The sequence below is a fragment of the Mustelus asterias genome, chromosome 19 (assembly GCF_964213995.1).
Source record: "Mustelus asterias chromosome 19, sMusAst1.hap1.1, whole genome shotgun sequence".
Lineage (NCBI taxonomy): Eukaryota > Metazoa > Chordata > Chondrichthyes > Carcharhiniformes > Triakidae > Mustelus > Mustelus asterias.
In genome coordinates this window covers 30,413,351-30,431,122 of record NC_135819.1, presented here as the reverse complement: position 1 = coordinate 30,431,122, position 17,772 = coordinate 30,413,351, and the positions used below count along the sequence as shown (strand labels likewise).

The following is a 17,772-nucleotide window of genomic DNA, read 5'->3' as shown; positions in this document are numbered from 1 at the left end:
CTATGGTTTCTATGACCCTTTCGCCATTCGAAATCCAACCATCTCCCCGAAGCTAAGGGGGTCAAGAATGAGGAGTCACAGATATGAATATATAACAATTTGGAACAGAGGTCAGGTTCGGTTTTGCTTAGTGCAGGTTGAATTAGAGGATGCTGTACTGAAAGATCAGGTGACTGTGTGCTCAGCACGTTCAAAGCTAATGTAAAGATACTAGTAAGACGTCTCACAACACCAGGTTAAAGTCCAACAGGTTTATTTGGAATCATGAGCTTTCGGAGTCACCTGATGAAGGGGCAGTGCTCTGAAAGCTCGTGCTACCAAATAAACCTGTTGGACTTCAACCTGGTGTTGTGAGACTTCTTACTGTGCCCACCCCAGTCCAATGCCGGCATCTCCACATCAATGTAAAGATACTACACTATGAATATTCAGGATATATTATGTTCTGTATAAATGTAGTCAATTGGCTGTACGAGTATTGCTGGAAGAATTCTACTTCAGATTACCCTGGAAGAGTAAGATAGCTGAAAACTTTGAGCAGCAGGTGAGGTGAGCTGTACAGTAGCAATACAAGTAGCATTCACCACTAACAACTGCCAAGGCAAATAGATATTCTGCCTGTTTCACAAGTGAGTAATGTGGTCTATGAATTTCAGTGTCACTGTGATGCTCGGTATGTAGGCTGTATATCCCAAAGACTAACGGATCGTATCAAACAGCCTGTCCCTGCTGCTGCTTACAAAGCACAAAGTACAGAGCTTACAAAACTCAAAACTGTGTCCCACATTTGATGTGATTCTGCAATTGGACAACATTTGTTAAATAATCCTCAAGTGCTAAAAATTACACTGACAACCAAGTTAAGCTTGTCAGTTGGGTGCACAGTGTGGTACATTTGCGTGTAATGGAAGCTTGCAGATATTAATACACAGGGTGCTGTTGTTTGCAGACAGAAAGAACATGTACTTGCTATAGAGGGAGTGCAGCGAAGGTTTACTGATTCCTGGGATGGCGAGTCTGTCAAATGAGGAGAGATTAAGTCGGTTAGGATTATATTCACTGGAGTTTAGAAGAGTGAGAGAGGATCTCATAGAAACTTATAAAATTCTAACAGGGTTAGACAGGATAGATTCAGAAAGAATGGTCCCAATGGTGGGGGAGTCCAGAACTAGGGGGTCATAGTTTGAGGATAAGGGGTAAACCTTCTAGGACTGAGGGGGGCAGAAATTTCTTCAGTCAAAGGGTGATGAATGTATGGAATTCACTCCCACTGAATGAGGTTGAGGCCAAAACATTGATTTCAAGAAGAAATTAGATATAGCTCTTGGGGTTACAGGAATCAAGGGATATGGGAGGAAGAGGAGATCAGGATATTAAATTTGATGATCAGCCAGGATCAAAATGAATGGTGGAGCAGGCTCGAAGGGAAGGGCCAAATGGCCTATTCCTGCTTCTATTTTCTATGTACTCATATTCAAGTCCTTATCCAAATTGCTTTAGAGTTTTAGTAATGAACCTGTTTCACTCGTGCAATCCAGTAAAAGCACCTTTTCTCTGATTTCTTTTAACCCTGAATCTCTGTCTTCTGGTTATCAACCCTTTTGCCAATCAAAAGAAAGGACAGCCGTCAAAAAGTGATCCCCTTCCATTCTCGCTCTTTAACCATTTGTGTTTAAGTATTAAGCTTTCCCCTCCTGGCCTGCTGCCCACGCTAAGCTTATTATGTCAGGGGCAGAGTACTATCAGGGACAATAGGTTTGTGTGATGTCCTAACTATGTTAGGGGTTGTGGGTTTTACACAAAAAGAAAAGATGTGCAGAGTACAAACTGAAAGTTAAACAGCAGCCTGTGGCAGCACCCTAATGACATCACCATCAAATCGCGTGATCAGCTCTTAAAGCAACCGGCAACCCCTTTAAATCTATAACAGTTTGCTAAGAAGCCCAATTGGCCCTGAAATGATCATTTTAAGATGGTAGGTAGGCTGCCAGTTTCAGTGCCCGCCTTGCCCCTTATTATGGGGATGAGCTTTGGACTGGGCGGAGTGGTGGTGAAATGTGCACCCACCCCATTTTACCTGCTCCTCCATCCCTCGTGGGAAGCACAGCCATTGGGGGGAGGTAGAGGCAGGTCAGCCCTCCGAGGGGAGATAAAATGGGTTCTATATTATGCTGCTCAGATCGTAACTTTGTACACTTGCAGAAACCAGGAGCCCTGGATACCAGCCTTCGCAGTCCTTCACCCAATCCTGAATTACACGGATTGGGAAGAGATGGAACTGTGTGTTCTGTACTCGATCAACCCATTCCCCTGGACAGATTAGTACTGAAGAATATTGACCCATTCCATTCAGCAGGTATTTTGCTATTTTAATCTCGATGCGGGCAAAGACTTTACAAATGTTGCTTCAGTGTGATTAATGTTGTGCAATCATTAGGAATCCAGATTGAGCTAATTGCATTTCTGGTTATTTAATAAAAAATAAATAATAGATACCGTCTTTGGACATGTGATCATTTTAAGCTGCGTCAGAATGATGCCAGGAAGTACAATGAGTAATTTTCTTCCTTGGTTACTGAATGATGAGGGATGTTTGTTCAGTAAATATACACCGGAGAAATACATTTACCTATTATCGTGTCTGTGTGTGTGTGTGTGTGTGTGTGTGTGTGTGTCTGTGTGCACATGTAGGTGTGTGCGCCTATGCCTTTCTATGAAAATTAGTTTGTGATTCAAATAGTGTTGCCATAGCCTCAACCGTGGGTGGCTGGGCTTACTGACAATCCACACCACCCTGTCAAACCTGCCAGTGTCAGCGATAGAATTGTTTGGCTCAGCTATAATTCATAAAACAAACCACAGCTGTCTCTATAAAACAAGTAGCAGTAAAGTCAATATTTTCCTGCTAGCCTCCCAGTCCCAGCGGGAAGGAGCCAAGAATTTACAAACAGCTGCCAACCCAGACACGGATTGGCCAGCAGTTAGAAACTAACCTGATAACATATCCAATTAGAGCTCTTCTTCAAAGGGGCAGGCAGGGAGGCGGGGGGTTTAAAAGGGCCGATTGGATGAACACATCTCTACCCCAACTCCATCCCAAGCTCTTCACGAGCAATGCCGCGGGAGGTCAGCAAATCTGCTATAGTCCCTGTCCGTCCAGAGGTGCTTACAGAGCCAGTGTCATTTGGTCTTTTGTGTTGTTCGGTGCAGCTTATTAAATTCAGTCAATCTATGACACGCCTCCTTCTGTTGCAGGTTGTGGATTACAAAATGCTTTCTTAGTAATCCATCAAAACAGGTACCAGCAATGTATAGGAATCTTCACACTTCAAGCATCTTCAGAAACTGCTAAGGTAAATCCACAAATGAACAAGATACGAACATTGACTTATAGCGGGGTTGGCAGGGCTGGGGGGGGGGGGGGGAGGGGGGGGGAGCGGGGTGGGTGGGATCGGTTTGTTCAGGGAGTTAAAACAGCTACAAAATGACATTGGGTTGAAATGATCCTGCCCAGTTCTGGATTTTGCCTGGACGGTTTGGAGGCGTGCAGAGAATCTCTTGGAGCTGTCGGGTAAGCTATTGTCACTATCTGTGTTTTCTTCACCCACCTCACTCAACCCCAAAATGCCTCTATTGGCCAGCAGTTAGGCGATTGGCCATGCTAAATTGTCCCTTAGTGTCAAAAGATGTGCAGGTTAGGCGGACTAGTCATAGTAATTGTGCAGGGTTATGGGGATAGGGTGGGGCAAGGTGGGTGGTGGTCATGGGTAAGATGTTCTCTAGGAGAGTCGACTGGCCATCTCCTGCACTGTACGGATTCTATGGATTCTAAACCAATGGAGCAAGATATTTATTCAGCTTTGCGAAAGAACATGGCTTTCTAATGTTGCCGAGAATGAATCAGTAATGTGAAGCAGCACGGTGACAAGGCATCTTTTCTTTCAGAAAACGTGGATATCACACATCGAGGCTGCAGCGACTGCCCACAGGAACATTTTCGACCCATCACAATCTTCCCTGAAGAGATTACCGGTGAATGAATCATCTGAAATCTAACTTCCCGAAACATCTGTTAAGCTTGGAAAAACACCGCTCCCAGTCTAACTAGGCCAACCAGAATCTCAACTCATTGTTGGGCCAGCGCACTTTGAAGAAATCTACCTCCTCTATTCAACTTAAAAATCATTCTGCTTTCTAATAAAAAGTATTGTAACAAAGTGTGTATTTTAATATTCAGCAAGAGCACTGGGTGAAAGAGTATTTTTCCGACTGCAGGATGGTGGACAGTGGTGTTCCTACTGGGTCAGTGCTGGAACCATTGCTTAGTTTACTCCATATAAATGATTTGAATATTAGGACAGAGTAAAATTTCTAAATTTGCTGCTGGAGGTGTGGCAAAAGGTGAGGATGATTGATTGCAACAAGACATAAATAGACTAGTAGAATGGATAGAAAAATGATGGATGGAATTTAATACAGAGCTATGGCAGTATAGTAATTGAAAATTGCTGAAAGGAAATGGGGAGAAACATCTTCACGTGGTGAGTGGTTAAGATCTGGAGTGTGTGCCTGAATCTAGTGGAGGCAGGTGCGATCGAGGTGTCCAAATGGGAATTGGATTAATATCTGAAAAGGGAGAAGGTAGGAGAATGGGACTTGGTGCATTGCTCGTTCTGGGAGCTCGCACTGACATGATGGGCTGAATGGCCACCTCCTTTGCTGCAACGATTCTGTGATTCTATTTTGCCAAAACTTTTCATCTTTCAGTCATCAGGATAAACACAGGAGTGCCAAATTTCAAACAATTTGTGCCACAGCAGGAAAAGGTGTTGACTGGTTGGCAAGTTGATTCTGTTTGGCTGAGTTGTTGCCATGGAAAAGCAAGGGGGAAAACGACAGGTTCCCCAATCATTCTTTGTAGACAAAAGTGTGTGTGTGTATCTGTCTGTGTGTGTCTGTCTCTGTGCGTGGACTGATTATCTGAAGTTCTGAGTGTAACCATTAGCTCACTCATAATTGTTCATATAGTGTGAGGTGATGCATTTTGGCAGAGGAGACAAGAGGCATATGGCCCAGTTTTAGAGTGTACAGGAACTGAAGGACCAGGTGCAAAGATCTTTAAAAGTGGCAAGTCCAATGGGGACAGAGGTCAGCAAAGCATCTGGATTCTAGACATTAGAATCATAGGCACTGAACCTTTATAAAGCTCTGGTTAGACTCCAATTAGAGAATTGCATCCAGTTCTGGTCACCACACTATGAGAAATATTTAAGAGACTTGAGAGGTTGCAGAGGAGATTTACCAGAACGGATCCAGGGTTGGGGGAATTTTAGTTCCAATGTTGGGTTGGAGAAACTGGGGTTGATCTCCTTGGATGGAAGGAGATTGGATGAAGGTTTGATGGAGGTGCCCAGATAATGATAGGTTTAAGTAAGATAGGTAAAATTATTCCCATTAACTGATGGTACAAGGACTGGAACACCAAGATTTAAAGTTTTGGACAAAAGATGCAGAGAGAGTGAGGTGGGAAACGTTATTCACAGCGAGTGGTACCGATGTGGAACTTGCTGCCAATGAGGGTGGTGGATGTGGAAGCAATCAATGATTGTTAGAGAAAAATTGGACAGACAAGCGGAGAAATAAACCTCCACAGCTACAGGATAGAAGAGGAGAATGGGATTGACTGCATTGTTCTACTGAACTGGCATAGACCAGATGGAGCAAATGATCTCCTTCTGTGCAATAATGACTCTACAGCTGCAACACAAAACTAAATTGCATTTTCTAAATGATAACTATTGCCGCCTATAAATCAACAAGTTTATAGACATCCAACTGCCAACTCCAATTGCTCCAAACGTGAAATCCATGTGAACGCCACAATAATTTGCCTCTAAATTGGCTCCAGCTAGACTCCCAACCCAGAGCACTGAGTCAAACTGTAGAGTAACATAACACAATGAGGGGCAGGGAAAGACTAACTGGTCCATCCAGGTCGCCCTATACTCACAACAGCTGGAACATCACAACTAGACACTCACTGCCTCTCACAGACATGTACTAGGAAGATAGGAAGAGTTTTTTTTCAATATATAAAAGGTAAGAGAAAGGCAATAATAGCCATTGGACCACTGGAAAATGAGGCTGGAGAAATAATAATAGGACACAAGTAATGGCAGAGGAACTGAATAGTTACTTTGCATCAGTCTTCATGGTGGAAGATACCAGTGGGATGCCAGAGTTCCAGGAAGGTCAGGGGCACAGGTGAGTGTAGTGACCATCACTAAAGAGAAGGTTCTGGGGAAACTGAAAGGGCTAAAGGTGGATAAATCACCTGGACCGGATGGACTACACCCCAGGGTTCTAACAGAGATAGCTGAGGAAATTGTGGAGGCATTGGTGGTGATCTTTCAGGAATCACTGGAGGCAGGGAGGGTCCCAGAGGACTGGAAAATAGCGAATGTAACACCGCTGTTTAAGAGAGGGAGGCAGCAGATGGAAAATTATAGGCCAGTTAGCTTGACTTCAGTCATTGGCAAGATTATTAAAGGTGAGATCACCGAGTACTTGGAAGTGCATGACAAAATAGGACTGAGTCAGCACGGCTTTGTCAAGGGGAGGTCATGTCTGACAAATCTGTTAGAGTTCTTTGAGGAGGTAACAAGGAAGTTAGATAAAGGAGAACCAGTGGACGTGATTTATTTAGATTTCCAAAGGCCCTTTGACAAAGTGCCGCATAGGAGGCTGTTAAATAAGCCCATGGTGTTAAGGGTAAGATCCTGGCATGGATAGAGGATTGGCTGACTGGCAGAAGGCAGAGTGTGGGATAAAGGGGTCTCTTTCAGGATGGCAGCCAGTGACTAGTGGTGTGCCTCAAGGGTCAGTTCTGAGATCACAACCTTTCACAATATACATTAACGAGTTGGAAGAAGGAACTGAAGGCACTGTTGCTAAGTTTCCAGATGTAGAGGGACAGGTAGTATTAAGGGAGCAGGGGGGCTGCAGAAGAACTTGGGACAGGTTAGGAGAGTGGGCAAAGAAGTGGCAGATGGAATACAATGTGGAAAAGTGTGAGGTTATGCACTTTGGAAGGAGGAATGGAGGCGTAGACTATTTTCTAAATGGGAAATGCTTAGGAAATCAGAAACACAAAAGGGACTTGGGAGTCCTTGTTCAAGATTCTCTTAAAGTTAAAGTGCAGGTCAGTCAGCAGTTAGGAAGGCAAATGCAATGTTAGCAGCCATGTTGAGAGGGCTAGAATACAAGAGCAGGGATGTACTTCTGAGGCTGTATAAGGCTCTGGTCAGTCCCCACTTGGAGTATTGTGAGCAGTTCTGGGCTCCATATCTAAGGAAGGATGTGTTGGCCTTGGAAAGGGTCCAGACAAGGTTCGCAAGAATGATCCCTGGAATGAAGAGCTTGTCGTATGAGGAACGATTGAAGACTCTGGGTCTGTACTCGTTGGAATTTAGAAGGATGAGGGGGGGATCTGATTGAAACCTACAGGTTACTGCGAGGCCTGGATAGAGTGGACGTGGAGAGGATGTTTCCACTGGTAGGAAAAACTAGAACCAGAGTCTAAAGGGATGATCCTTTAAAACAGAGATGAGGAGGAATTTCTTCAACCAGAGAGTGGTGAATCTGTGGAACTCTGCCTCAGAAGGCTGTGGAGGCCAGGTCATTGAGTGTCTTTAAGACAGAGATAGATAGATTCTTGATTAATGAGGGGATCAGGCGTTATGGGGAAAAGGCAGGAGAATGGGGATGTGAAAAATATCAGCCATGATTGAATGCAGAGCAGACTCGATGGGCCGAGTGGCCTAATTCTGCTCCTATGTCTTATGGTACTATCCCGAAGAGGCTTCCGGAAAACCCAGGTCTGATAAAAAACCTCTAGAAAATTCCTGCTCAGCCGCCTTAGTCACTGAAACTTACCGAGGAGTTCATATTGACCATTCATTCAGCGTTAACCCAGCTTCTTTATATAAACATGATCCCTGTACCAGACAAGAACCAATCCATCTTCCTCTAGAAGGCAGACAGGAAGTCAGCACCCACCACACTTACTAGCAAACCAATCCTGAGGCTTGATACTCTCTGGAATAAGAAGCCCTAATATTGTGTTTAGTCCTTCACTTGTGCAATTTAAAATCATCTCCTTTGACCTGCAATAATTGATCAATAATGGTGAAATTCAGTCCTTTCACCCTATTGGTCACCTTTCACTGCTTTAGAGTGTACAGACCCGGGGCGTGAATTTGACACTTGTCGGGTGTGTGTGATTGGTGGACCTGGAAGTGACGAGTTATCTGCCTCCACCCGCGTGTATTGGAACGAAGCGATTTCCAGCTGGCTAGTGTAAAACACGGCTGGACATTAGTGGCAGTGCCAGTATGGCAGGGGCCCGGCAAGCAGCAGGTCTTAATGATGAGCCAGAGGAGGATCATTTCACATTACTGACTGATCATTAATCCTTGACTAGGATTTCTGGGCCTTATAAAGGCATACTGTCATTAGCAGCTAGCCAATTGCAAAGATGGTCACTGATCTCATCTGCACGCTCCTATGATATAAAGTATTGTCAGTCAGAGCACCATGCTGATGCATTATCACATTTACCGCTACCTATTGAGCAGATGCCGCTAATTAATTTTGCTGATATTCTTCACTTTTCGCTACTGGATCATTTGCCTGTGACTGTTTTTCAAGTTGAGACACAAACCAAAAACGATCCCGTGACGGGGGGAGCTGATGGTATTGAAAGGAATAATAGTTGGAACGCAGCGTCCGCATCCTGATTTGAAACCATGTGTTAAGAAAGCTTGAACTAACCGTCCATGTTGGTGTCTATTATGGGGAATCTGAGTGATCATTCCTCCTAGTCTGCGTGGAAGCGTTCCTGAACAACTACATGAAGGACATTCTAGTACAGTCTGGATGAAGGAATTAGCACGTCGTTATTTTTGGTAGTTGGGTCTGGATGCTCAGATTCAGAGGTGGATTTACAATGAAACACACTGTGCCTAGACGCAGGGCCCCAGCGAATGGGGGAGCCCCGTGTCGGCCGGTATCTTTGGGCAATTCTTGGGTACCAATCAGAGCCTGATAACTCTGCATTCACTGATAGGCTCAGCAAGCCTATCAGCAGGCAATGCAGAGCAACATCAGACTCCATTGGACGAGTCCCCAGAGCGGGGTAACAGTGATCTGAAGTTATTGAGGTGAGTAGGAGAGAGAGGCAGCAGTCAAGGCAAACATCTCCTCCTGTGTTTGTGTGAAAAAAGCAGCAGGTTTCTCGATCTCAAGCCAGGCTGAGCAGGAAGGCTATAGTCCTGCTATAACTTACACAAAGTGTAAGCCCTCTACTGCTTAGATTGAAGAAAAAGTGGGACAGTGTCTATCCTGTGCATAGAGTCATAGAGGTTTACAGCATGGAAACAGGCCCTTCGACCCAACTTGTCCATGCCGCCCTTTTTTTTAAACTCATGAATAAGAAATACGCCGTTGCCTCCTTTACACACTTGGGAGTGACCTAAATTGCCATGGCAATCATTTCATGTAGATTTTGCTGGTCCATTTGAGGGTTACGTGTCCTTAGTTATAACTGATGCACATTCTAAGTGGCCAGAAGTTATGATGAGATCTACTACAACTAAACAAACCATTGAAACAAGCGATGAATTTTTGCAAGATTTGGTAAACCAGAACAGATTGTTAGTGATAATAGTTCACAGTTTACTTCAAAGGAGTTTGAGGATTATCTCAAAGGTGGTAAAATCTGCACCTTATATCCATCAACCAATGGATTAGCTGAAAGACTTGTACAATCCTTGAAACATTCTTTAAAAGCTTCGAGAGCAAGATTCGCTATCACGTTGTGGGAATAGCTTTTTGGCATCTTTTGAAACACTACTCATGCGACTACCCAAAGTTCACCTGCATTGCTATTCTTAAAGAGAATGTTGAGAACTATATTTGATTTGGTATTACCTCCAGAAACTTCACAGATAATAGTAATCCAGAGACCCAGAGTAATGCTCTGGGGACCCAGGTTCAAATCCCACCTCAGCAGCTGGTGAAATTTGAAGTCAATAAAAATCTGGAATTGATAAGTCTGACAATGTCCATGAAACCATTGTTGATTGTCATAAAAACCCATCTGGCTCACTAACGTCCTATAGTGAAGGAAATCTGCCATCTTTACCCGGTCTGGCCTACATGTGACTCCAGATCTACAACAGTGTGGTTGACTCTTAAATGCCCTCAGGAAAATAAGTAAAATAAAAACAGTACACACTATGAACATTAAAGGCAGCACATTGATAAAGAACATCTTTCGAATGGCAGTTCACAACTTTAAAAAAACGACTAGGAAAGCTGTTTTACTAAACAAAAATTTAATTGTGGAAGTTGCATCACTGTCCAAATTAACATTTTTGCTATAAACAGAACACATAATCTTCATTCAATATCGAGGATTAAACCTCTGGATATCTATACACGGGTTCACATGATAATACCGAAGTTAATACAATTTTTGTACACAATTTTCTATTATTCACATCATTTTTGTTTTAAACAATAAGCATGAAAGCAACTAGTTCCCGTCACTGATTTTTCATGCAGGCACCACCAGCCGCAAGAACATCAGCTCCTTGCTCTACACCATCAGTGTGATAGACACAACAAACCTTTCGAGCTCACCCCCACTGCTCACATTAGAGTTTTCCAATGGAGGAGTCAGCTAACTGAAGCAGACAATGCCTGTAGCATTGGAACTGTGTACAGCAAGCTCAGACGTGACACTGTCACCCGCACTATCCCTGTACAACGGGCAGGTGAATTTAGCACATGAATTATTTTGGCCACATGGACAGATTGGATCCTAGTGAAATGACCCTCCCTGGTCTAGTGTGCATATGGGGTGGGAGGGGGTGCATATATTAGTAAAATATATCATTGGATTAATTTGTGTATGTAGGCCACAGTTAATCCATACAGGAAAATAGAAAGCAGGCAGCATCTGGCCGAGTGTTCGAACATTTCAGCATTCACCCTGCCCAGTGCTCAGTAAAGTGACAATAACTAGCAAGGAGAAGTCTGGACAAAGCAGCACATTCTGGATTTCAGAGTGATTTGTAGAGTCCAGTCGACACACAGGGAATCTATACAGTGGATTTCCAATGTCGGCAGTGCCGTGAAGAAGTGGGGAGTTGCAGCAAGGATGGAGGGGGGTGGGGGGGAGGGGGGTGGGGTGGGGTGGGGGGAGGGGGCAGGTCATTCCCGCACATATCCTAACCCACAGCGCGGGCAGCCAATGTGAAGCTTGCTGTGCCAGGGGCTGGCGACTAGGGGAAAACATCTTCAGGTTTTGTTCCACCAGAGGTTGGAGGCACCAGCCAGCCCCAACCAGTTGAGCAACAGCCATGTACAGGATGCTCTTCAAGCTGCCACAATCCAGGCAGGAGGGGGAGCAATTACTCAGGACAATTCTCAGAGACAAATTCAGATGAACAGTGTGAAGTACAGGGTCTACCCCCGCTCACTCACCCCCACTATCATCTTAACTCTAATCCACGGCACTGTCTGGCTATTTGCAGACCAGCAGAAGGAGAAAATAGATGATGCAAACAGGAGGATCATTAACCATGGAAAACCCCAATAGCGTGACAAAAACAAGCAGCTTAAAAGAAGCGGTGCAGGATGGAGATGTTATTAGAAATTATCAATTAAAGTATTAGCCTTCATTCTAGGAGAAAGCTTCTCACCATTGCATTTTCCAAAGGAATTTAATGGGAGTTCGGGGAATACAGAATCAAAGTGCTTCACTCAAAACTTTACCCAAATGTTTGAGATGTTTCGTCTCAGGAATACCTGACTGGAGTGAAGAACTCGCCCCCTAGAGCTCTTTTTTGGGATTTCAGTTTGGGGTGATCTTCACTCCAGTGAAGGAATTCACAGAATTTAGAAGGAAACTTTCACCTTTTGGTGAGGATTGGCTGCCGATGACCGAGTCCGCCCAGTTTCCACCAGCAGGTTAAAACTGGGCGGGTTCTTGAGGCAGGCGAGGGATCCCCTCAGATGCCCAATTAGTCTGAAGCCGAATCAAGAACTTCGGCCAGTGCAGAGGTTGGGAATGGGCTGCTGGCTAAAGCACCATGGTTCCCGCTGACAGTAACTAATGACAGTGGCCAGGGTTTATTACACTTCCCACATACAGTCTCCTTATAAAATACAAAACCAGTGCGTGAATACAAGAAGGATACAAGAGGTTCCCAGTCGCAGGCACAGGACTGGTACAACTCAGCCTTGCAGCTCATCGAAACAAATGTTGCAAACTCGCACCGGCTTCTTCGACGAGGGGGTTAAGGCATTCCGCGCGGAACATTCAGCACAGAAAATGTTTCCACAGTTCCTACAGTGATGCTGCAAAGGTCAAGAATTGGACTGTTAACTGAACTTGCACATAAATCATACCGGAACTTTTAGCATTAGGCTGTTGGAGGCAAGCCCACCTCTGGTAGAAGTGGTCACGTAGCAAGCGGGCTGGAGAACTGGTCGGTAGGATGTAGGCGGAAGGTAACTATACACAGATTTGGATCCATTTGAAAACTGCTGGGACATTGGGTCAAAGCTCTTTACTATTGGGTGTAGATGCTTGGGACAGGATTTGCAATCTGCTGATAATACTTAGATTTATCTCAGTTTCAGAAATATAGATGATGTGCTAGCCCCTCAGGCAAATCTTAACGTGAAAGAAAGACTTGCATTTATCTAGCGCTTTTCATGACTACCATTTAGTAACTGCACTTTACGGAGAGTGAAGGGTTTTTTTTTTGAAGTATAGCTATTATTGTAACATAGGAAACGTGGCGAACAGAAAGTTCCCCCGCTCAGCAATGTGACACTGAGCAGATTCTCTCTCTTTGTGATGTTGATTGAGGATAAATATTGGCCAGGACATTGGGGAGAATCCCCTGCTCTTCTCTGAATTATGGTATGGGATCTTTTACATCCATCTGAGCCTCAGTTTAACCTCTTATTCCTGAAGATGGCACCTTCAGCAGTGTGGCACTCCCTCAGTATGGCACTGGGTGTCTGCCTGGGTGTTTATCTTTAAGATTTGGTTGGCTGTAGGGATTCGCATTCTAATCAGTATTCTGTAACTTGATTTTGTGTCTCTGTGCCCTGTTTGAGAGCAGATTTCCACTCCATCTGATGAAGGAGTAGCGCTCCGAAAGCTAATGGTATTTGCTACCAAATAAACCTGTTGGACTTTAACCTGGTGTTGTTAAAACTCTTACTGTGTTTACCCCAGTCCAACGCCGACATCTCCACATCATGTTTGCACTCAGACAGGAGTGTGACTTGAACCCGGAATCTCATGGCGCTATCCACTGAGCTTGGGCAATACACAGGGGAGAGTGAGATCCAGACAAACCATGTTTAACTTGGACATGTTCAGTATTGTATATGTGGGGCAAGGCGAGTGCTCAACATTCAAAGGGCGGCACGGTGGCACAGTGGTTAGCACTGCTGCCTCACAGCACCAGGGTCCCAGGTTCAATTCCGGCCTCAGTCACTATCTGTGTGGAGTTTGCACATTCTCCTCGTGTCTGCGTGGGTTTCCTCCGGGTGCTCCGGTTTCCTCCCACAGTCCAAAAATGTGTGGGTTAGGTGGATTGGCCATGCTAAAATTGCCTCTTGGTGTCGGGGGGCTAACAGGGTAAGTATATGGGTTACAGGGATAGGGGGCCTGAGTGGGATTATTGTCGGTGCAGGCTTGAAGGGCTGAATGGCCTCCTTCTGCACTGTAGGTATTCTATGACCCTACAGGGAAAGGCATTAGCAAAAGTGGAGAAAGAGAGAGGTCTGAGTATTTGAGACAGTAGATCTCTAAAGGTATATAAGCAAAGCTATGAAACCATAGCGAGAGCAAATAGAGTGTGGGGGCATTTCATGGGGCAATTGATTATAAGACAAAAGTGGGAGTACATACCTTTCTTACAGTGACTGAAAATCCTTTTCCACAGGCCATACAATTCATCACGTCAGTATCCTCAGTCCATTTCCTATTCAGTGCTTGTGTGTGTTTAATCTAGCAAAGCAAAAAGGACACCATCATTTTGTTTTCTTCATAGCGATGCAGACATTGCTTACTATATAAACCTTACTGTATATCTGTCTATACAGATAATGAAGCACATTCCCCTCAGTTACCATTTCTCACAGCAATGTGCTTTGCGGCTAGTTTATGTCAGCTTGCTTCCTGGTTTTAGTGGTTGCGGCCATTTGTTTGCGGCAGTGCTGGTTATCAAGTGGTTGGCCAGACAGGCTGGGCAACAGCTCTCAGAGTTCGCCCCGTCACTGGGAGCTGGGACTGTCCCACTATCTGCTGATGGTGACTGCAAGCAAGCTGACTGTCTCTTCCTCCTCATCCAACAACACTCAGGCTGGTCTCCACTGCTCAAACTGCAGGAAGCTTACTGGGCTCGAGTGAGTTAATAACTTGGGAGTTTTATTTCTGGGGTAGACAGGTTACCAATATTCATTACAAGCCCACTGCCACCCATAGTTAACTCAAATCTATCTCCTCATACCCTGCTTCAATTCCATTCTCTCAATTCCTCCCATCTCCTCTGTTCTGATGACGTTACCTTTCGCAACAACATTTCCAGCGTGTCACCCTTTCCCCAGCCCTCGAGCCTATCCACCCCATTTCCCATAATTCTATCCTCATCCCTTACCCCACCTCTTTCAGAACCATGATCCGGACCCCTTGTCCTCATTTTCCACCCCCACCATCATCTGTATTCAAACAATCAGCCTCCATCACCTCCACTACCCCAGCATGATGCCAACATTCAACACATCTTTCCCTCACCTCCCGTCAAGGGACCGCTCCCTCTGACACACCCTGGTGAACTCCTCTACCAACCCAACATCTCATCCCCTTCCCACGGCACCTTCCCATGTAATTCTGCACTGGGTGCAACACCTGCCCCATAACCTTGTCTCTTCTCCCTGCCCAAAGCCCCAAACACATCCTCCAGGTGAATTCACTTGCACTTCTTTCAGTTTAGCCGACTGTACTGGCTGCTCGCAATGGGGAGACTGAACGCAGATGGGGTGATTGCTTTGTGGAACATCTTCACTCAGTCTGCGAGCGGGATCCTGACCTTCCAGTCTCTGCCATTTCGATTCACCACCTTGCTCACATTAGTGTCCTCGGCCTGCTGCAATGTTCCACCGAAGCCCAACACAAACTGGAGGAGCAGCAGCGCGTCTCCTGATCAGGCACTTTCCAGCCTTCTCAACTCAACACCGAGTTCAACAACTTCAGATCATGAACTCTGTCCTCCGTTTTGTATTTTTCTCCCCAAGTGCCAATTCATATCTTGTTCTCATGTTTTGCTTTCAGACAGTGCTGACCTTTATCCTGCTAGTAACACATTTGGACCAATGTTTCTGCCTATACGACCACTATTCTCACCCTCTGTGTAATTCCATTTCCACAGCCTGACCTTCCCTTTTTGCTCCACCTGACCTCTCCCCAGTTTGTAAACAGCACAAGACTCATCACATTGCTGCCTCTCTTCAATTCTGAACAAGACTCATATCGGACTCGAACGTTAACTGTCATTAAATCATAGAATGCCTATAGTGCAGAAGGAGGCCACTCAGCCCATCGAGTCTGCACCGACCACAATCCCACCAGGCCCTATCCCCATAACCCCACACATTGACACCAAGGTCAATTTAACCCACACATCTTTGGGACTGTGGGAGGAAACTGGAGCACCTGGAGGAAACCCACAGAGACATGGGGAGAACGTGCCAACTCCGCACGGACAGTGACCCAAACTGGGAATCGAATCCGGGTCCCTGGCACTGTGAAACAGCAGTGCTAACCACTATGCTACCATGCCGCAATCATGATTGTTGACACAATTGGCTAAGGTTTTAATGTAACAGAGTCATTATTATTGATGCAATAGGGTTCTGATAATTCTTTGAAATAATTCTGGTCATTAACATGTTAGCATCTTGTGCCACCATACAGCCCTTGCAATGCGGCTCACTTACACTCAGACAGGGCCGTGTACTCTGCAAACAGGAAGAATATATCCAGGCATTGCCCTTTTTTTTGGTTAAACAAAGGCTTGGGGGACAACTGGTGCATCCATGGCAATGCCTGCACCAGAATCCACTTGCCAACCAATCAGCACCCATTTTTTCATGCAGTATAAATTGCTGCTCCCTTTGAAATTTGGTATTCTTGCATCAGTCCTGATGAGTGCAAGATGAAAAGCTTTGACTGCATGTCTCCTGTTTCAGAAATATTCAGGTTCTGTACTACCAATCAACTAATCACGGAAACAATATCGTGAATGAAAAGCCAAAGGCTGGCCAATTGGGAGTTTAATATTGCTGTGAAGCGGTTCACACTTTGCACCAACACTAAACCTATTTAGTTTGAAGTAGGTGCTGAGGTCCAAAGTGGCTCTTATGGAGTCAGAGAGATATACAGCACGGAAACAGGCCCTTCAGCCCAATTCATCCATACCGACCAGTTTTCCTAAACTGAACTAGTCCCATATCTCTCTAAACCATTCCCACCCATGTACCTGTCCAAACGTCTTTTACATGTTGTAATTGTAGCCGCCTCTACCACCTCCTCTGGTATATATGCACCACCCTGTGTGTGAAAAAGTTGCCCCTCAGGTCCTTTTAAATCTTTCCCCTCTCACTTTAAACCCATGCCCTCTATTTTTGGACTCCCCTACCCTGTGGGGAAAGACCTTGGCTATTCACCGTATCTATGCCCATCATGATTTTATAAACCTCCACAAGGTCACCCCTCATCCTACTACGCTCCAGGGAAAAAGGGTGCAGCCTATCCAGCCTCTCCTTATAATTCAAACCTTTTAGTCCGGTAACATTCTTACAAAGAACAAAGATCAGCAGTGCTAACCACTGTGCTACTGTGTGGGTGGCACGGTAGCACAGTGGTTAGCACTGCTGCTTCACAGCTCCAGGGACCTGGGTTCGATTCCCGGCTTGGGTCACTGTCTGTGTGGAGTTTGCACATTCTCCTCGTGTCTGCGTGGGTTTCCTCCGGGTGCTCCGGTTTCCTCCCACAGTCCAAAGATGTACGGGTTAGGTTGATTGGCCATGCTAAAATTGCCCCTTAGTGTCCTGGGATGCGTAGATTAGAGGGATTAGCGGGTAAAATATGTAGGGATATGGGGGTAGGGCCTGGGTGGGATTGCGGTCGGTGCAGACTCGATGGGCCGAATGGCCTCTTTCTGTACTGTAGGGTTTCTATGATTCTATGAACAAAGAAAATTACAGCACGGAACAGGCCCTTCGGCCCTCCAAGCCTGCACCGACCATGCTGCCCGACTTAACTAAAACCCCCTACCCTTCCAGCGACCATATCCCTTTATTCATAAGAACATAAGAAATAGGAGCAGGAGTAGGCCATCTAGCCCCTCAAACCTGCCCGCCATTCAATAAGATCATGGTTGATCTGATAGTGGGTTCAGTTCCACTTACCCGCCCGTTCCCCATAACCCTTAATTCCCTTAATGGTTAGAAATCTATCTGTGACTTAAACACATTTAACGAGGTAGCCTCTACTGCTTCATTGGGCACAGAATTCCTAAAATTCACTACCCTCTGGGAGAAGAAGTTCCTCCTCAAGTCTGTTCTAAATTGACTCCCCCGTATTTTGAGGCTATGCCCCCTGGATCTTGTTTCCATTGTGAG

The 17,772-nt window shown here is 45.2% G+C and overlaps 2 protein-coding genes across 8 annotated transcripts in view; one reads left to right on the top strand and one right to left on the bottom strand.

The window, feature by feature from the left end:
- plekhg7 (pleckstrin homology domain containing, family G (with RhoGef domain) member 7) overlaps positions 1–4,211 on the top strand; it is an 83,846-nt gene extending 79,635 nt beyond the window's left edge. For both annotated transcript variants that reach the window (XM_078235253.1, XM_078235252.1), the window contains exons 15-17: positions 2,203–2,356; positions 3,256–3,353; positions 3,946–4,211. In XM_078235253.1, the coding sequence (XP_078091379.1) occupies positions 2,203–2,356; positions 3,256–3,353; positions 3,946–4,056 (363 nt within the window). In that variant the 3' untranslated portion in view covers positions 4,057–4,211. The remainder of the gene's footprint in view (positions 1–2,202; positions 2,357–3,255; positions 3,354–3,945) is intronic.
- Positions 4,212–10,380: 6,169 nt separating this feature from the next.
- Positions 10,381–17,772, bottom strand: part of eea1 (early endosome antigen 1) — a 123,436-nt gene continuing 116,044 nt past the window's right edge. For all 6 annotated transcript variants that reach the window (XM_078235246.1, XM_078235245.1, XM_078235250.1 and 3 more), the window contains 2 exons: positions 14,000–14,098; positions 10,381–12,426 (listed from right to left, as the gene is read on the bottom strand). In XM_078235246.1, coding sequence (XP_078091372.1) covers positions 12,304–12,426; positions 14,000–14,098 — 222 coding nt within the window. In that variant the 3' untranslated portion in view covers positions 10,381–12,303. The remainder of the gene's footprint in view (positions 12,427–13,999; positions 14,099–17,772) is intronic.